Source organism: Cololabis saira, chromosome 20 (assembly GCF_033807715.1).
Source record: "Cololabis saira isolate AMF1-May2022 chromosome 20, fColSai1.1, whole genome shotgun sequence".
NCBI lineage: Eukaryota > Metazoa > Chordata > Actinopteri > Beloniformes > Belonidae > Cololabis > Cololabis saira.
In genome coordinates, this window is record NC_084606.1 from 21,309,489 (window position 1) to 21,330,467 (window position 20,979).

Sequence of the window (20,979 nt, forward strand, 5' to 3'; positions counted from 1 at the left end):
CGTACCCACAATTCATGGAGTTTGTTTGAGAGGGGGAGTGCTGCCACTAAAATAACTTTTTTAATTTTGGTGCCTTGGACTGTCCTGCAAGTTTCCTTTCCGCTTTATAAATCTATTGTCATTATCTTTCAACACGGAGGAAAACAAAACAGCTCTGTCCAGATGATGTTGTTTACAGCGTTCTGAAAACTTTAGTGGTACACCAACAAAACCAGTCACAATGGGCACGCTCAGCTCTGATACGTTGCATATTTACAGCCTGTTTCTATACATGTGGCATAGGCAGCGGTTTCCTCGCTGCGTGCAGACTATGACTCAATCCCTCTTCAGTAATGTATCATACCGGGAGCAGGCAAAAGTTAGACTAAAGTCGTTTTTCCACTCTATTACTGGAGGTGTGCGACGCTGCCGTGATTGTGGAATTTATGATTAATTGGAACAAAGATCAAACAAGTTCAAAATGCTTCAACAGTGTGCTGAAATGAAAGGAAAATAAATGTGTATACGTATAATATACACTTATGACTGAGATGAGCCTCGGTGCATTTTTTTGTTTCTAGTTTTGAGTTTACGCGACCACCTGTTGGTTTCCTTCCGTGGGTTTGAAGTGTTGAAAGAACTCGAGCGACTCTGCAACCACACCAACTCTCAAAGAAGCTGATTTAGCTACTTCACAGCAAAGTTGAACGGTTTCCTGTGTGTCATGTGGACTAGCTGCACACCAAAGGCAGACTTCAGCTTAATTTTAGAACACGCACGAGGCATTTGTTTCCACATTTCACCCAAACTTTAATCTTGATTTCGTGTAGTTCCACATACATGGTGAAGGACTGATTACGTGCTCGCTGCAGTGAAAACACACAGCCCCATTGCTCCACTTGTCTCTGTTCGAGCAGAGTGGGTCAAGGCTGCAGTGCTTATTTGTTTGCGTGTCTACATGCACCGATTTGTAATGCAGTGTTTACTCTTCCTGTGTTTGTGGTTGATAACCGACCCACTCATTTTTGTTCTCTCGCTTTTTTGTCTTTGCAGGAAGTTTGGGGAGCGCCCTCAGCCACAGCGCCTGACAAGGTGAGTGTTTGTTCACATGTGTTCTCTACAAGTCCTGCTCTGTTGTTGGACTGCTATTTACCTGCAACACCCACAATATTGCTCACAATTTAACAGCATTCAACAAATCTGGCACCTACCATGTAGGAAATTCCCACTGTATGAGTCCACGACCTTCCACGGGTATCTCACCATCTCAGTGTAACATAGACTGATGGTTTTATCGATATAAACTCGAAGCTGAAGGGTTTTTCTTAAGCCTGGGCTTTTGAAGCTGCAGCCCCACACCGGATGGACTGTGGTTTGGTTTCTCTTTAAGTGATACAAGCCACACACTGCTCACTATCTGGCAGCCTAGATTACTGCAACTGAGGCTCGATGAGGTGGACGAGTTGTCTCATCTATCACTGTAGTAGGAGATGGCACATGACCGAGTTGCTGTTTCATTTATAAGCTCTGGGATTTTTATTCCTCAGTTAACAAATGTAGCTCCTGGGTTCTTGAATGTTTTTCATCACCACACAACAATTTTTGCTAACAAGTGTTTCCAAGGGATTCTTTCACAACTGTGTAAGATGGATCATGTATCTAAATTTGGAAATTCTTATTTTACAGAAAACAAATTGAAAGCAAAACAAGCGTTAACCAAAGAAACATTACAACAGAGTATCAATCATTATCATGAGGTGTGCATGTGTGTGTTAAATCTCAAAGCACTGAAGCAAATAAAGACAGAAATATCTCTAAAGGTCGCAAAAGTAATGTGTAGTTGCTGTGGTTGATACATTGGTGCTGTTGCACAATGGGGTCAGATTTTCAACACAGCCAGCATCCTAATGCTGGGATGATTGTCCTTACAGTACTTCTATGTCCTGTTCCCTGCTGTATTACATCATTGTTGCTCCGCTGTTATTAATTACCAGTTACATCTCTGTGGACTCAAAGTCCTTTTTGGACAATGTTTTGATAAACTTGTGTTGAAATGAGTGTTGCTTTTCATAGTTGTTTTTGGAGCAGCCAGAGAAGCAACAAGTCATCTTATCCTAAGACTTTGCAGTTCAAACGGGCCCGTAGTGAAAGGTTCTGATTATCCTGTTCATCTTAAGTTTGCTCCCAGTCCAGTTCGCATTAAGATGTGGGTGACCATGGGATGTTGATGAATGTTGTGGCTGGCGTGAGGAGCTTTGCATGTGTTCTGGTGCCCAAATTTATGTGTATCCTCTTGTTGGCCTATTGGTTACTGCTTTAGAAGAAAAAAGAAAGGGGGGAGGGGGTGTATTTGGCTGTGTATTGCTGGTGTGTGTGCTGCTTTTGCACGTGGTGCTCAGTGGGGAAATTGAGGGGTTGCATATTGCCTGGAACAGCTAAGCATGGTTTTGGAAAAAGAGGCCCCAGCACCTTTTTTTTTTAATTTTATTTGTACCCCTCTTCATTCATGTGCTGCCAATTTCACTGGCTTGCACTGGCCTTTGGATTCATGCAAGGGTTTTTTGAAGGACAGAAATATGACGGCTGCAGGATTCTCTTTCCCCAGCAGCTGAAAAGTACAAAACAAATCTCTTTCAGTATGCGTTTTTGTGGTTTTACCGCTGTGTATAATGATGCTCTTTTTCCTTTTGTCTTCTGTTAAACGGCCACAGTTCTTTCATGTCGGCATGTTCACTCTTAAATCATTTGCTACCCTCTGACAAGCCGTCACTCCGCGACTTTCTGCTGGGCAGCAGCACAGGCCACAAAGGAAGTGCTGCGTCCTGTAGGGGCTTTTTAAGGACAACTAAAGTTAATGCACCTCTGGTCCAGCAGAGCATATGACCACTAATAGTCAGCTGATGATAGTTTTTCATTAGCTGATGCAGTTCATGTTAAGAGCAGGATGACTGATAGTAAATGTGTGATGCCGGTGTGGTTATTAATCAGTTTTATGTCTGCAGTTCACTCGGATTCAATAAACATGTGTCAACTAAATAAATGTCTTGATGTAATGTACAGCATCTCCACACTGACTGTGTGTGTGTGTGTGTGTGTGTGTGTGTGTGTGCCGCTGGATTCATGTGTTAGGTCAGTTAATTGGTTCATCACTGGTACAGACATACAAGTGCAAGCACTGACACTAACATATGGGTCTGTTTAGTCTCATTATGGCACAGGAGCTGGAAGAAAAAGGCTTCTTCTTGTAGTCGCAACTCTATGGACTCGAGCAACATCAGGCTCTCAGCACTATCTGATTGGTTACATGCCGCAAGTAAGAGCATATCAACGCTGACTGCTGCTGGGACAGAGGCGCATGCAGGAGTGCACTTGTTGGCTTGAGCAGCTTTTCTACACCGCACAAGCTGTATTTCAAAGTTAGCAAATTGCCATGGTTGCAATCAAATACAATTTAGTTCCAAATACTGTATCTGATTCAGGTATCATGATTAAACATCGGTAGAACCAGACTAATATAATCAACCAGGACAGATATGTTTATCAGTATTGGCATTTGTCGCCCCCGATGGCAGCAGATTTAAAACAGTTCTTGAAGGACATTATGTAGAAGGGTTTGTTTTAGTTAAGACTCGGTACGTTTGCATGCAATAACAGAAAGTCGAATTGTTGCCTTAATCCGACCGATATCGAAGTTTTAAAAGCCATATATACACCTTAGCTGGCCGAACTGAAGCTCTTGAGATCAAGCTTTTAGTGCCAGATAATTCGGTCTTAATTAGAGTTATTTCGGCATGTATACGCAACCCACGCTTAACCGAGGTACTGCCTGTCCCGGGACTCCCCCTTCCAGAGGTGACGAGCCACCGGAGGGCAATAATAACAGTCACGGCATCACAACGACACGGTAACAGAAGATAAAGAGGGAGACTTTGCTGCATCTTATTTGCAACATGATCAGGCTTAGTATGTATGACATTTACAGAGCTGCTGCATCGTTAGCGTCCATATTTTTGCATGTTGTCCTCCTTCGCTCTTGTTTACTAATGGCCCTTTTCCACTAGTATCTACTCAGTGCGCTTCTACCCGCCACGCCCCCGTCTTGCGCTTTTCCACTAAGGGCTGAGGCGGGTAGAGCCGTGCCAAGCAGATACTTTTTCTGTAACCATTCTGCCGGCACTATTTCTGACGTCACCACCCTCCACACCACTGATTGGCCGGGGGGCGGGGCCGTCAGACGTTTGAATCAGGAAGCGGGAGTCAGCACGAGAGCGACTCGCGGCGATTTTATTATACAGGGCAAACGTCTGTTTGGTGATCCAACTCTGAGGTGCAGATGTTCATTAACCTGGTGGCTGACGAGAGAATTAAAAAAGGGATGTAGACGGGCTAGGGCTGGGCGATATATCGAGGATAGCCGATGTATCTCGGCTTCTACTCTGTGCGATGTACAAAATATCTCTATCGTGCATATCCGAGTATAACTTTTCACGCATTTTGCTTTTAGCCGCGGGCATTAAATGACAGACTTCTCTCGCTCTTTCGTCTCGTCTCTCCTTCTCTGAGACATAAAACAAGCGCACCCAGTCACATACGTCAGTCACGTGCTGTCGTGTGTGCATTATCATTGGCCCCCGACCAGCTGCAGGTGTCGGCGCTGCTGTCCGGCACCGCCGGTCACTTCCACCCCGCTTTAACTTTACTTTAACTTTCCCAAACTCGGCCTGTTTGCGCCGTGAGCTCATCTGCGTGGTTGCTACGCACGGCGGACCCTTTTCAAAGCAAACCGGTTTAGTAAAGACGGGAGGGGATGTTTTCTCCTCGCAGGGCTCTGCGGAGAGCCGAGGAGCCGCTCAGCGCGACACGCGCAGCCGAGCCTTTAAGCTGATTTATGGTCCCGCGTTACACCAACGCAGAACCTACAGCGTAAGTGCGCATTGCCGCATACCCTACGCCGTAGGTTCTGCGTCGATTTAACGTGGAACCATAATTCAGACTTTTCTCTTCTAGAGCTGAGAAACGTCACCTAGTGCTGCTTAAATGTGGCCACATGAAATCAATCACTATCATCGAAACAAAGTCAAACAAGACTATATGACGTCATATTTCTAACAATAAGTGAAAGTGATGCAAATTAAAGGAGGAGAGGATGAAACATTGCAGTCCCTGCACTTACAATTTAATATAAAGGTGCTCTAAAGGCTCTCCTGCTCAGAGCAGCTCATCCTGGTAAAACCAGGACCAGAACATGTTCTTAGCAGATGTTCTTCAGACGGGGAGTCAGAGATGCAACGTGCACTTTCTATTTTGAAATTACACTTTTTATGTTTGTGCCACTCACTGCTTAGGAACTGTTTAATAAATACAGTTTTGGTATATTTGATTTATTCCCCCTTTTTGCATGAAAGTTTAAAATGAGCATATATTAATGCAGTATGAACAAGAATGTTTTAATGTTGACATATAGAATCATCATACTGGTGTGATTGTAGCATCAAAGTGTTAATTCAAGGCTAAGGCAAAATATCGAGATATATATCGTGTATCGTGACATGGCCTAAAAATATCGAGATATTAATAAAAGGCCATATCGCCCAGCCCTAAGACGGGCGATAAGGAACGATCAGATCCACCAGGAGCTCTGTTTTACTCTCAGCCGCTCACGGCTCCCGCTGATTTCTGATCAGCGCCGACACGAACAAAGGAGTCGCGCAATCGAGTACGTCACCGCAGCTTCACCCCAACTCGCCCACTTCTCACCTGGGTGTCGAAAAACAAGCGAGGCCAAGGCGGGTACAGGCGAGACAGGCGTGACGAGCCGAGTCGGGCTGAGTAGGGCTGAGTAGTTACTAGTGGAAAAGCGTCATAATTGTACCGGGAAAAACGCCAACATGAAAGTGCGTGTGGTGCCACTTAGCGTCACAGAGTCAAACGCACTCACTCAATATAATATATAATATATATATATTATATAATAATATAATAATCAATTGTCTTCTCGGGCATGTATACTTAGATTTCTCTGAAACTCCTGTGTTATCCTTAGCTAGATTGTTGCCAATAGCTTGATTTAGATGTGCATGTAACCGCACTGACTATCTGATTGGTTACATGCCGCAAGTAAGAGCATATCAACGCTGACTGCTGCTGGGACAGACGCGCATGAAGGAGTGCACTTGTTGGCTTGAGCAGCTTTTCTACACCGCACGAGCTGTATTTCAAAATCAAGTTAGCAGTAAAATGCCAACGTTGCACCAAATACAATTTAGTTCCAAATACTGTATCTGATTCATGTATCATGATTACAGTTTGGTAGAACCAGACTAATATAATCAACAAGGACAGATATGTTTATCAGTATTGGCATGTGTCGCCCCCAGTGGTTGCAGATTTAAAACATTTGTTGAAGGACATTATGTAGAAGGGTTTGTTTTAGTTAAGACTGATTTATTGTTTGTCCAGCGGGTCAGCTGGAGCATGACACCGCTCTGAAGTTGTAGAAGTGTTGAGGTGTTAAGCTGCTAAGGGGTTTGTTGATTACATTGCAAGAAAGTTTAAACTGTGACCTATGTGGCTGATTACATTGCTGGTTTTGGATATAAATCATTAATAATAGTTGTTTATAACTGAACCATTGCAATCGCAGGATCAACTAGTCAGTAATGTTAAAATATCTAATGCAAGCTGTAGCGCGCTGCATCTTCTACGTTCACAATCAGAGCAAACGTACGGTACAAAGAGGCTGAGCGGCCGAGACCGGCCGATTGTTTCTGCTCTGACGCCTATCTTTTGTGATGCAAAAGGTCACACATAATTGCAGTCTCATCATTGTAATTGAGCTATTTCATAGGGCGCACATGTATTAGCACGCCCCACCACTCTCTCTCCGCGCGCGCGCGCGCGCGCGCGCGCGCGCGCGCGTGTGAGAGGAGGAGTTGGGTTTAAACAGGATACAGATGAAGCGAGGCAGACGGGCATCTGCCCATACATCTGTCACAGCGTCCACAGCAGAGGGAGACTGTCACAAGACCCCCTGTGAACTCCTGCTCAGACATGCACGCATGCACGCACACAGACAGTTGAATATGTCTTTATTTTGTTTGTGCCTGATGCTGCTTCTTTGACTCATTCAGATTGGCTCTCAGCACTTTCTTCACCTTCATAAATAAAAGCTGTTGTTTTGAGTGACGCGCCTCAGTCGCTCTGGTATCAGATGATATTTTGATGGTTTGAGGCTTCAGCTCCTCTTGCAAGACAATTGTTTATTTCTCATCTCTGATTGCTGGTTATGGATATATTTTTAATTAGACCCACTTAATTGTTTATATGCATGCTTTTATTGTTGTTTACATTTAAACAAAAATCCTTAAAGGTCTTTTCATTTGCTTTTTTTTTCAATTTTGTGTCTGCATGCTACTTTGGCACAGGATGTTGAGCTGTGGACACTGGTCACTGTCTCACTTCTCCTTCCGTCTATAGCGCTCAAGAAGAGACTGCATCTTCATCCTGTGTGTGTGTCTGTGTGTGTGTGTTTGGTGTGCAAAAAGTAGTACTTCCTCTCTGTTCTACAGTATTATTGATCAAAATGAGCTGGTTCTTTAGCACATGTTAAAATAAGTTAAGTGACCTCAAATGAGCAGTAACATAACATATTATCCTGCCGTTATCTGTCAAGCAGAACTGAGCCAAAATACAGTAGTAGTTTGTGAAAACTTTGAGCGTTCCTACTGCTTCCCTGAGAGTTGAGAGGATAAGTAATATCTAGGTATTGCTAATCAAACACACCTAATTATCTGATCATCAGCAGACATGCAGACCTCTAAAGAAACCAAGGTATTTCCCTGTTGCTGTTCTGGAGCATTCATGTGCATATTAACCCAAGACCAAGGAGAAAAGATATCAGAGAGAATCTTAGAGAAGCAGCTGTTGCTACCCGTTAATCTGGGAAGGGATTTAAGTTCATATCTGAACAATTAAGAATCCATCATTCTACAGTGAAAGATGATTCACAAAAGGAAAACATTCAAATAAGATCACAGTTTTCCCAGGAATGGATTTCCCAGCATTTAAACCCCTGGGAAATTATGCTCAGCCCAGACCATGCAGTGTTGAAAGATGTTGCTAAAAGCTCAAGAGCTACATCTGAGACTCTTCAAGTTTAAGTTGGTACAGTAAAGTTAGAAAAATGTGGAACCCCATGGCTTCTTTGAAAGGGTCTGATATCTAAAAAGAACATGACGGCATGATTAATAAAGTTTATTTTGAACAAGACTCATAGAAAAATGTATTTTGTCAAGACCAAAGTGGGGATGACTCATGATAATGTGCAGCAACGGGTTAGTCAAAAACCAAACACCACATATCAGTGAAAAGGCCTCACATGAGCTGTCTCGCGCTGGTGGAGGGTGATGATAGTTTTAGGCACCTTGCGGTCATTAAGTTGACCATTACCTTCTTTTAATGCTGAGTTATCGTAAAACTAAAGCTTCCCTGAAATTGCATCATGCAACTTTTGCAACAGAACAATTATCCCAAACATGTCAGTGGATCTACCTGTACAAACGGGAAACTGAGATGTTGCAGCGCCCCAGTCTGGGCAGTTCGAACACTGTTACCCCTTTTCCACCAAACCGGTTCCAGGGCTGGTTCTGGTTCTGGGCCAGTGCTGAGTTTGGAACCGGGCTTTCTGTTCCCACTGACAAAGAACTGGCTCCAGGCCAGAAAAAGCAGTTCCAAAGTAGCACCAACTCTTTGCTGAGCCAGAGGAAAGAACCACTACGTCAGCGGAGGGGGCAAATTTGTTAAGACCAACGGCAATAGCAGGACAGCGAGACGGCAACATTTTCAGATAAGCGACGAATTAATATGGATGCTGCAAAGCAGCAGTGGTCTGTGGAGGAGACAACCTGTCTTTTAGCGATGCGGTCCATGGAGGTGCTACTGGGACCAAGTCCGTATTACAGCAAATACGTCGTTGTTCGTTCGCGCCAATGCAAACGCAGCGACGTAACTGACGTTTGCAGCGACGTAATGACGTGGCTCCCGTTGGCACCCCGAGCTATGAACAAACAAACCGGTTCGCAAGTTGAACGAGGTGTGAACCAGCACTAGCCCAGACCCAGCCCTGGAACCGGTTTGGTGGAAAACGGGAATGTGTCTGGTCCTTCAGAGAACTGTGCATAAACGCATGCAACATTGTAAAGAAGAGCAGCCAAAACAAAACCCTCCACAGTTCTACATGCTGTTGAATTATGGTCTGCATTTGGTTTTGCACACCCTGCTTCTGCCTTTTCACTGTTTTTCTTACATAATGACATGATTTAATGTGTAATTTCTTATTGTTAGTTTGAGACTTACTAGTTTAACAACATTGTCTTTTCAGATAGACATAATAGTGTAATCAATTATGCATTTCCAGTAGCAATACTTTAATTACACCCCTGTCACTCATCTGTCTTAGGAATTCTCTGGCTGAAATGATCAGAGAAACTTTGTTAGCAGTTTGCTGGTGATAGTCATTTCCTGTCTGCATGCTGCTGTTGTATTAGTGCCCTCATTCTTCAAGTGCTGCACAACACAGTGCACCAGTATGTTATTGGTGTGGTGCGTGTAAACAGGACTGTTTATCCTTGAACCATGAATGGACTGTCGTCGTGATTGTTCATATGATCTTAGAACTTGAATAGCAGAGGCATCATCTCTTTCTGCATTGAATGTTAATGATTTACACTTAAGATGCCAGAATTCTTGTTTCCAATTTAACACCAGATGTCTTCTCTTTATATAGATTTCTTATTATTTATGACCGTTCGGCCTGATTTGAATGTTATTTTTGTAAAAATGTGCTTTCTCTTTAGAGCAGGATATGAGATGCTCTCATACACAGCACAAACTTGTTGGTGGGTTTGCGTTATTCTGTTGATTTTGGGTTGGGTTTTCTGTTTTGTCTTATAATCTTTTGAAAGAGTACATGAAGACCTCCTGAGCAAAAACCTTTTGTATTGATGGGGAATGCTCTCAGCGTAGTAGCGACAGGGGTCTGCAGTGGTCCTGACGTGAACACAGCCCGATCTGCAAGACGAGGCTGTTGCACGTAACCTGCCCAACCTTCTCTTTGACTCTTGAGTCATGAAGTAACTATTTGGCAGTTGTTTTTTTTTCCATCTATTTTCCTAATTATAAGTCTGATCCTAATTATGAGAGTCTGTTTCCCCTTCGCCTTGATGTTTTCCTTCCTTCAGTCAAAAAGGCAAAAACTGATTGCAATGCGTTCGCCTCTGCTCAAAATAACAAAACAAATGTCCAGTATTAAGTTAAACACAATCTCCAAGATTACACATGACCTCATCCACACCATATTTTTTGCAAATTTAATCTAATATAAGAAGATTTATTTTCATTTGAACGTAAAACAAATGGAAGGAGGCTTAATTTCATACCAGAAGAAGAAGACAATAGAGCTCAGACAGATATCATGAGTCTCCAACCTGAAATGATTTCACGTTTTAAATTGTGTTTACAGTTTCACTTGAATCACATAACTGACTTAGATCTTGCAGAAATGAAAAAGTCCAGTGTTTTTGTTTTTATAATTATTTGTGGACCAAGTTGAAGTTACTTTTAGCAGTTTAGAGGTGTGATGGAAACATCTGAATAGATTGGTACTGATGAAGTCTCCGTACGAGGAGGTGTGAGTGTGTGTGAGTGTCACAGCACTGATGTCATCCTTCCTGGAAGAGCAGCAGGTCACAGCCACTCAGAGGTGTGACATGTACCCCACAGGCCAGACTTCAGCAGCTGAGCGCACAAGTCCACCTGCGGAGTGTGTGTCTGTTATGGCAACATGTGAGAGGCTCGTCACTTTTCCAGGAAACTATCACATCGGCTTATATTTTAAGGACATCCATGCTTGAATGTCAAATCTTTTGATCAGACATCTGGTTTTGACAGCTTGGTGGAGGTACACATAACACATACTGGGTTTTTTTGTTTTTTGTTGTTTTTTTCCCCCCGACTGGATGTAATTTTCTCCATGTGGTCTGTGAACACTAACAGGCTGCGTCAGATCGCTTAGATGAACTTAGGAATTCAAGGATTGCACTTTCCCCCCTTTTTCTTTTTTTTTTTTTAATTGTAGCTGCTGAAGATAGCGGAGCACAATGTAGCTTTGTAGTGACACTGAAATATTCAGGAAGAAAACAAAACAAAGTCTGATCACAGTGAAGTCAGGAAGCATTATCAAGTCCATTATAAAATCGATAAACCGCAGTGCCTCTTAGATTTTCTTCTCCTCTTCACAACCGTAATCTGAAGGGAGGGGGGCTTGCTTTTCCTACCAAAAGCCTCGTCTAAACCCGAGTGTTGCAGGGCAGAGTGGAAAGCTGGCTGTGTGTGTCTGAGTGGGAACCCTGCGAGCATCCCGGCGTGTCAGGTGTCACCGACATCTGTTCGAGTGTGCTCTCCGAGTCGAGACATGCTAATGTGCGTGATGTGTCTTCATCATATGTCCAAGCCCGATCTTTCCCTCTTGGGTTACTCAGTCCAGCATAAACTTTAACAGTCTTTCAAAATATTAAAACAACAAGTCTGTGTGTCTGGAGGAAGTGAGAGATTTCAGGGAAGTAATTGGAGCAAGGGCCTTGCAATGTTTTGGACACGAAATGAGGAGTCTTTTCTGGTGAGCTAAGCTCTGTTGTTTTTATTTTATTCAATTTTTGCGGCTCTGATGTTTCCTTTTTTTTTTTTTGCTTTCTTCCCTTACTCCACTCCTGCAATCCCTACTCCCCCCCCCCCGAATCCTCCTCTACCCTTGTCTTCTCCTCACCTCTGAGCCAGTCAGTAACTGTTTCACCACCCCCCTCCCCCCTCCTCAAATAGACCCAGCTGGGGGAGAACATAGCTTTTTTGGCAAGCAGGTTGTCAGGCTCCGAGGCGTTCCAGAGGTCATTGCGAGTACACTGTATGTCTGTTTGTTCTCATTCCACAGTTGACACTCGAGAGCCTTTATTTGATTTCATCCGTCTAAAAAAACAATTTCTTTTTTGCATGATCATCAGTGGCCCGACACCAATTCGGGGACATTTCCTTTGCTTTCGATATCAGTTTGGCCCATAGAAATATCACTTAACCCAGTAGGCGACAAAGAAGACTGTTGATGAATCTAATTCTCTCATTTTCTTCTCTTGCAGAGAAGCGATGAGGAATTATCTGAAGGAGCGAGGTGACCAAACCGTCATGATCCTGCATGCAAAAGTTGCACAGAAGTCCTATGGGAATGAAAAAAGGTGAGTTGAATATAGAGAACACCTTCTTTAATAATTTCCACTCCTTCCTGATGGCTTTAAGAAAACTGTCTCAACGCGATCTGAAGCTTCTGCATGCGAGGGCGCATGTGTCCCAGTTCAGAGTCCACATCTGTGAGTAGAGAAAGTTCAGAGAATTGGTAGCGTGTGTGCCAGTGACGGCCGCTGCTAAACACTTGTTTCCACTTGTCTGAATGTTGCTTTCTGCTCTCTTGTCAATATTGTGGAGAAGTCCAAATCGACACAGCACTGACATCAACACAAAAGCAGCCGTGTTTAAGCTGACAGGTCCCATCCGGTGTCCTCAGCCCGCTGTAAACAAAACACTGCAATTTCCGCAGCATACTTTTTGCATTATGACCTCGCTCCTTCGCGCTTTACCCAGAATCCACTCGAAGAGCATTTCTTGTAATGAGATCACATCCCACACGCTGTTAGTGTTTGTGTGCACTGGGGGGGCGGCGGGGGGGGCAAACCCCGGACATCGCCTGTTCTTAAGCTGTGAAAGCAGCTTTAGATTAAACTACGGAGTGTAAACAGAAGGCAGTGTTGTGTTTGTTTACAAGAACCAACATGTAAACACAATGTTGTGCCTTTATGGGTGATTGGTGTCAGGAACCAGCTGCTGGTTGTCACCTCATTTTCCTGACGGTAAAAGTGGGGAAAAAAGGTTAGGATAAGAGGTTAGTTATAGGAATGGGTGATATTTTACCGTTCACGATAAACCGTCAAAAAAATTCCTCACGATAAGAATTTGTCATTGTCTTGTGGTAAAAACGATAAATTCCCATTGATGATGTTTTTGTGTAAAGATGATTTATGGTTCTGTGTTAAATCCACGCACAACGTACGGGAAGGAAGGAAGGAAGGAAGGAAGGAAGGAAGGAAGGAAGGAAGGAAGGAAGGAAGGAAGGAAGGAAGGAAGGAAGGAAGGAAGGAAGGAAGGAAGGAAGGAAGGAAGGAAGGAAGGAAGGAAGGAAGGAAGGAAGGAAGGAAGGAAGGAAGGAAGGAAGGAAGGAAGGAAGGAAGGAAGGAAGGAAGGAAGGAAGGAAGGGAGAAAACGAGGAAAGAAAGAAGGAAGGAAGGGAGAAAACGAGGAAAGGAAGAAGGAAGGAAGGGAGAAAACGAGGAAGGGAAGAAGGAAAGAGAGAGCAGAAGGAAGGAAGGAAGGAAGGAAGGAAGGAAGGAAGGAAGGAAGGAAGGAAGGAAGGAAGGAAGGAAACGAGGAAGGGAAGAAGGAAGGGAAGAAGGAAGGAGAGAGCAGAAGGAAGGAAGGAAGGAAGGAAGGAAGGAAGGGAGAAAACAAGGAAAGAAAGAAGGAAGGAAGGGAGAAAACAAGGAAAGAAAGAAGGAAGGAAGGGAGAAAACGAGGAAGGGAAGAAGGAAGGAAGGAAGGAAGGAAGGGGGAGAAGGAAGGGAGAAAACAAGGAAAGGAAGAAGGAAGGAGAGAGCAGAAGGAAGGAAGGAAGGAAGGAAGGGAGAAAACGAGGAAGGGAAGAAGGAAGGAGAGAGCAGAAGGAAGGAAGGAAGGAAGGAAGGAAGGAAGGAAGGAAGGAAGGAAGGAAGGAAGGGAGAAAACAAGGAAAGAAAGAAGGAAGGAAGGGAGAAAACAAGGAAAGAAAGAAGGAAGGAAGGGAGAAAACAAGGAAAGAAAGAAGGAAGGAAGGGAGAAAACGAGGAAGGGAAGAAGGAAGGAGAGAGCAGAAGGAAGGAAGGAAGGAAGGAAGGAAGGAAGGAAGGAAGGAAGGAAGGAAGGAAGGAAGGAAGGAAGGAAGGAAGGAAGGAAGGGAGAAAACAAGGAAGGAAGGGAGAAAACGAGGAAAGAAAGAAGGAAGGAAGGGAGAAAACGAGGAAAGGAAGAAGGAAAGAGAGAGCAGAAGGAAGGAAGGAAGGAAGGAAGGAAGGAAGGAAGGAAGGAAGGAAGGAAGGAAGGAAGGAAGGAAACGAGGAAGGGAAGAAGGAAGGGAAGAAGGAAGGAGAGAGCAGAAGGAAGGAAGGAAGGAAGGAAGGAAGGAAGGAAGGAAGGAAGGAAGGGAGAAAACAAGGAAAGAAAGAAGGAAGGAAGGGAGAAAACAAGGAAAGAAAGAAGGAAGGAAGGAAGGAAGGAAGGAAGGAAGGAAGGAAGGAAGGGGGAGAAGGAAGGGAGAAAACAAGGAAAGGAAGAAGGAAGGAGAGAGCAGAAGGAAGGAAGGAAGGAAGGAAGGAAGGAAGGGAGAAAACGAGGAAGGGAAGAAGGAAGGAGAGAGCAGAAGGAAGGAAGGAAGGAAGGAAGGAAGGAAGGAAGGAAGGAAGGAAGGAAGGGAGAAAACAAGGAAAGAAAGAAGGAAGAAAGGGAGAAAACAAGGAAAGAAAGAAGGAAGGAAGGGAGAAAACAAGGAAAGAAAGAAGGAAGGAAGGGAGAAAACGAGGAAAGAAAGAAGGAAGGAAGGGAGAAAACGAGGAAGGGAAGAAGGAAGGAGAGAGCAGAAGGAAGGAAGGAAGGAAGGAAGGAAGGAAGGAAGGAAGGAAGGAAGGAAGGAAGGAAGGAAGGAAGGAAGGGAGAAAACAAGGAAAGGAGGAAGGAAGGAAGAAAAGAAGAAAGGAAGGAAGGAAATGAGCCTGAAAGAAAGAAAGAAAGAAAGAAAGAAAGAAAGAAAGAAAGAAAGAAAGAAAGAAAGAAAGAAAGAAAGAAAGAAAGAAAGAAAGAAAGAAAGAAAGAAAGAAAGAAAGAAAGAAAGAAAGAAAGAAAGAAAGAAAGAAAGAAAGAAAGAAAGAAAGAAAGAAAGAAAGAAAGAAGGATAAATTCCCGTTGATACGTTTTTGTGTAACAAACATGGCAGATCTGAGAGCGAGATAGATTTATAGTTACAAAGGTGGAGTTGAATTGGTATTTTTTTTATTGTTATCAGGATAAATGCCAGAAATTATCGTGATACATTTTTTAGTCCATACCGCCCATCCCTAGTTAGTTATGACGATTTTGACCAGTGTCAGACTATCACCTGGTGTGTAATGTACCAGGAGATAGTCTCGTCCTGTAGTCATTGACTTTGAGAGGTGGAGCTCCTGTGGGGAGGATTTATGAGCAGGTAACGCACATCACTCAAGGGGATCGTGTTTGGGATCGATGGCAACAGGCGTTCCCGCTGTGTCCACGTGGAGCGAGAAGCTCTCTACGGGAGGAATGGAGATGTAACCTTTAGCGTGAAGTCTTCTTCAGGTACAGGCCGCATATAGAGCCTGAAGGAAAGAGAGCAGGAGGAAGAGAGTTGGGAGGTACTGTAAATGTCACCAGAGGGAATGTTCTGTTGAAATCTGGAAGAGCTTGAGTCTCGGTTCAAGGGCGAGCGCAGACAGGTCTCTAGTTTGAAAGCACTGGCTGTTGCAAGGGTTCCTTTTTTTAATGTGTTTGGCTCCTCTGACCTTGTCTCTTCTTCCTAAAATCCTTCTAATATCTCTGTACTTACCTTTTCTTTTTCCTTCTGAGACCTTTTTTTTTTTTTTCAATTCCCCTCAGTTCTTTTATTTTGCAACTCTCCTTGGCTCTCCCTTTCTCCGCCTGTTTTTTTGGCTAAACTGCGTTGCTGCTTGCAATCTCATCAAGCCTATCTCTTGGTAAATCAGATGTTGCACGCCAGCCCCGAGACACCTCTGAGAGTTGAAGCACAACATTAGACAAAGATGAATTCCTCAGATAATATTCAGAAGGACTCGTCCAGTTAAAGTGACAGCAGTTTCCCCAGAAAGGGCTACGAGAGGAACCGTTCAATCACTCTGGACGCCCGTGAAAGCTCACGTCGGACCATCTTTCACTGATGCTGCTTTGTGAGTTTCTAAATGAGCATGGTTTAAGCTGCAGCTTGGAGACGTCTGAGGTTTTTCTATGGCATCACACTCTGTATATTCAGTCATGTTTTAACACTGTCCTGCACAGCCCGTGTGCATGTTTCGTGCAGCTGTCTCGCAGCGCTTGTTTCTGTATCAGGAAGCCTAAGAATGCAGAGAAAGTGGGTGTACGGGGAATGCTAATGTGCTGTCTCCCTCGTTCAAGCTGCCTCTCGCTGTCTGCGCTTTTTATAGGAGGTGAAAGTAGACAAACACCCACAGAGTCAGACTCTGCTGTTGTGAAATAGGTCGCTTTCCACTTCTTCACCGAATTCATGTTAAGCGTCCTGCTTCTGTAATGAATGAGCTGATTTCACATCCTACAAAGCTAAACTCGGCTCTTATCTTTGTAGATATGTTCTCTTGTCATATTCGTTATGGTATGCTGTCAGAAGGGAGCATAGGAAGAAGTTTAGATCTCTAAAAAAGCGAAGAGATAAAATGCTGGATTCTTCACAGACCATTTGTTTATTTAACTGACCATATTAACATCTGTTAGAGTAAGTTTGACAGGTTTAAGATGAAGTTTAGTGCACAGGTACAGAGCATGTTGATCAGGTTTTAGACTGTGGGAGGAAGGTGGTACCAGTCTGCCCTCTGCTGGTACCAACTGAGACTCGCATCACTTAGTTTGACTTAAAGAGGAGGCGTTAACTGCTGTTTTAGCTTTTTATTAACCTTTGTCAGGCCCTTTTTTAAACCAGGTTAAAATCTTATTTACAGTGAAATACTGAAAGAGTAAAATAAAGTTTTGATTCAAATAATATTTCAACAACCTCAACAATAGACCACAAAAACATTAAATAGCTTTAATGATTTCTCAAAGGGAGAACAGATTGCTATTTTTTTTTCTTTTTAATATAAAAGACTTGAATCAATGAAATGATCCATATTTGCTCTTGGCCAGGTTCTTCTGCCCTCCTCCCTGCGTGTATCTGATGGGCAGTGGCTGGAAGAAAAAGAAGGAACAGATGGAGCGAGACGGCTGCTCTGACCAGGAGTCGCAGCCTTGTGCCTTCATCGGCATCGGCAACAGCGACCAAGAAATGCAGCAGCTCAACTTAGAGGGAAAGGTACAAAACACACATACAGCCTCCTGAACTGAAATACGCACAAGAGCATTCATTTACCCGTTCAAAGCTGGCGTAGCTGCACGTATGTCGTATCCACTCGTTCTCATTTCCAGATATTATGAATAACAAGCGAAACACTGAAAGCAAAAACAAGGAGTCTCTCTGGTCACATTGAGAGAGATGACATTCTGCAGTTTTATTGTTGTCAAAATTAGTCATTTACCCAGCTGAACAAAGGACGCTGGTCTTTCTGTTCATTTGAGATTCATGTGTAAGAATCACAACCCTGCACAGAACTGCAGCCTCTGCTGTCCATCATGTTCAAGGAACGTGACGAAATCCAATTCACTTCAGTTGTATGTTACCTTGAGACAAAACTAATCCAAAATAATAAAAATATATTTATAGAGAGAATATTGGAATTAGGAACTCTGTTTTGAAACATTTAATTGGTGAATCTTCAGTTTATGCATTTTCATTATAATTTAGGGGGGGGAAAACTTAAGCAACACCTCTAAATGTCAATAAAACTCAGCAGTGAAATTCCTGCATTTACATTAACTTGCTTGTTATCCCTTTGATGTGTTGTCTCCTTGTGACGAGTTCAATTTAATTAAATTCAATTTTATTTATACAGAATCTATTACAACACAAGTTGTCTCTAGGCGCTTTCCAGAGACCCAGAACATGACCCCGAGCAATTATTACATAAACAATGGCAGGTAAAAACAACAAACTACAAGAACAATGGAGAACAATGATGGTTATGAGATACTTATAATTAATAACTGAGAAAGGAAAGAGAAGGAGGGGTGATGGGCACTGCTTTGTGGATCATCAGCATCAGCAGCATATCCACCACGAAGCTATATTTGAGACTATTATATTATAGTCTTGTTCTATAGCTGCAACTATGACTACTGACTCTAACACACTAGAGTTTACACTAACTAGAGGTTTACAAAGGCCCTGTCCCAATACTCCCACTACCCCTACTTTTCAGCCCTACCCCTAAATTTTGCGCGTTCCTGTGAGGGTATTGATGTCCCAATTCCTCTTTTCACCTAGGGGGAGTGCATATATCTAGGGTAGTGAGTATGAATCTGGCCCTTCACAGCGAGGGTTTTCAGATGCACCCTAGCTGAACTAGGGCCAGAAAAATTTCCCAGAATGCTTTTCGTCATCATTTGCGGACTGAATAAAAAAAAAAAACCATGGCGCACATTTCTTATTTTTTTAGTGAATAAAATCAATATTTTGAGTTAGTTTCTGCATAAAAATGCGTTTTGATTACATTTCTAGCAGGCATCATCGTCCTGAAATTTTCGGAGCAAATATCTTAACAGGCGTAGCTACAACTGTTAGATTTCATCTATTAAACAAACATTTATTTTCCTAAATGATTTATTTCAGCCAGTGGTAATTCTCCACAGAGCTGCAGGTTTCTCCCCGGGACGAGGGCGCAGGTTGCTCCGTGAGCTGCTGCTGCTCCGAGCCGGCGGCTCTTCTCCGAAAAAAAATCAGATCAAATTTCTTAACAGGCGTTATTTGGATAAACTGAGCCCAGGTTGGGGATCTTAACGGTTACTTTTACACCTGAAAAAATATTAAAACTTGTAAAAGTTTAAAAGTGGAATATTAACAGCGCTACAGCTGAAATTAAAACAACCTTTAGCTCTCGGCTTCTCATATGGTGTGACGTATGTGCAAACGTAACTACGCAGTCGCTTACGTACCCGAACGTAAACCACGCAGTGACGTAGCACGCAAAATTTAGGGGTGGTGCTGAAAAGTAGGGGTAGTGGGTGTATTGGGACAGGGCCCTGGGAAGATTTCAAGTGCCCTAAAATCTGTGGCTTCTTTTTTAGGGGTAGTGGTAGAAAGTAGGGGGTGTATTGGGATTGGCCCTAACACTAACTGTAGGTTTTACTAAACTGGTTTGAAAGGTGGAGGTGGTGTAAAACATATGTATCTTGTGATTTGTGATGCATTTCTTCCCTCTGTCTCTTCCTACCTCCACGTGTTCTCCTTCCTCACCAGAATTATTGCACAGCCAAAACCTTGTACATATCCGACTCCGACAAGAGAAAGCACTTCATGTTATCGGTCAAGATGTTCTACGGCAACAGCGCAGACATCGGCGTCTTCCTCAGCAAGAGGATCAAAGTCATCTCCAAGCCCTCCAAAAAGAAGCAGTCCCTCAAAAACGCTGACTGTGAGTTCGTACACGTGTGCGAGACATGTTTGTGTTCGTCTTCAGAGTGCACTCTTCATGTCAAATCTGTGTCTACATTGGCAATAAATGTAATCTCTTGACAGCCGTCTTAATGTGCACTAAACACATAATTTACTATTTGCCTTGTGCAACAGGGATTTTACCAAGGATTCACTGGGGTTTTTGTGCTTCAGTTGCAAAATAATTCAATATTTTGGCAGTGTTGGGACATGCGTTTGCAGTGCAGCTCACAGCAGGGGATGATCCCACTGCAGCCAGATCAAGACGGTTTTGCAAGCTGTTCTCGGCTCATAAATTGCTAAGGAGACTGTAGAGAAATCTATCTCTGAGGTGTCTGAGGTTCTACGTATTTCTGGTGTGTTTTGCTGTTATCTCTTGGGGTTTCAGCTGTGTCAGACCTGACGTGGCCTACACTTGTCCTGCTACTGGCACCCAAAGACTTTCCACTGGCAAACGTGGAGGATGCTTTTATTGTGAAATAAGGCACAATAAATATAATGATTTACTCACAGAGTTGAAAGTGTGTCATTATTATCGGTTAAGATTTGAGCATTTAACTTACTGGCTGCATCTTGGTGTTTCCATGTGAACTCACCTGAACTGTCCAGTTCATGTCAGGGATTTCCTTAAAAAAAAAAAGAATAAATGAATGAATCATGTCTGTGACATTCATAGAACCTTCTGTACTCCAAATAAGCAAAGTTGTATCCTTTTGTTTATGACTTTTAAGTTAATTTAGTCTTCTGCACGCTTTACCAAAAATGGGGAGGGTAAAAAAATGCAACCTTTGGTATTTTGACCATAGGGGAATTTTAAGCTTTATCAACACTTTTCTTGGAAAGGTGCTAATATTTATTGTCGTTTATATGATCACATCAAGGTTTTCTATCTGTGTGATGCCTGCACTCACCTGACACTGGTTTGGGTGGATTTATATTCCAAAACCATACAATCAGTATAATCATAACTATTTCCACCATTTAACAATTCAAAGCCACCCAAACCTGTTTCAGGTGGAAATTAAATTCTAAAGAAGTGTTTCTAAAAGCTTGTTTAGGGAAAATGAAGACATAATTGAGACGTTTGGTTAAATTTTTGTAGAATAATCTGTTCATTCAGCTCAACAGCTCCTTGCACACGTCTTAATGTTAAATTTCCAGCCACTAGAGGGCAGTGTTGCAACAAGAGTTTCCAGTCACCATCACATGTAGCGGTCCTCCTCCCTCTCTGACCAGCTGTTATTGCAACTTATCACACAGTGAGCAACATGTCACCTCTGGGTCCTTATGTAACCTGTGTGTGTGTTCTTCTGCAGTGTGCATTGCATCAGGGACCAAGGTGGCTCTGTTCAACCGACTGCGCTCCCAAACAGTCAGCACACGTTATCTACACGTGGAGGGTGGCAACTTCCACGCCAGCTCCCAGCAGTGGGGCGCTTTTTACATCCACCTGTGTGAGTGTCAACGAAGCCGCAGCTTCACATCTGTGACAGCAGCAAAACCTACATATAATAATAATAATAATAATA

At 43.1% G+C, this 20,979-nt stretch overlaps 2 protein-coding genes across 2 annotated transcripts in view; both read left to right on the plus strand.

The window, feature by feature from the left end:
• smim20 (small integral membrane protein 20) overlaps window positions 1–20,979 on the plus strand; it is a 118,925-nt gene that overhangs the window by 74,437 nt on the left and 23,509 nt on the right. The window lies entirely within an intron of this gene.
• The window catches only part of rbpjb (recombination signal binding protein for immunoglobulin kappa J region b), a 60,435-nt gene that overhangs the window by 31,025 nt on the left and 8,431 nt on the right, over window positions 1–20,979 (plus strand). Inside the window, exons 2-6 of the mRNA XM_061709457.1 lie at window positions 1,033–1,071; window positions 12,165–12,260; window positions 17,050–17,215; window positions 19,256–19,430; window positions 20,767–20,904. Coding sequence (XP_061565441.1) covers window positions 1,033–1,071; window positions 12,165–12,260; window positions 17,050–17,215; window positions 19,256–19,430; window positions 20,767–20,904 — 614 coding nt within the window. The remainder of the gene's footprint in view (window positions 1–1,032; window positions 1,072–12,164; window positions 12,261–17,049; window positions 17,216–19,255; window positions 19,431–20,766; window positions 20,905–20,979) is intronic.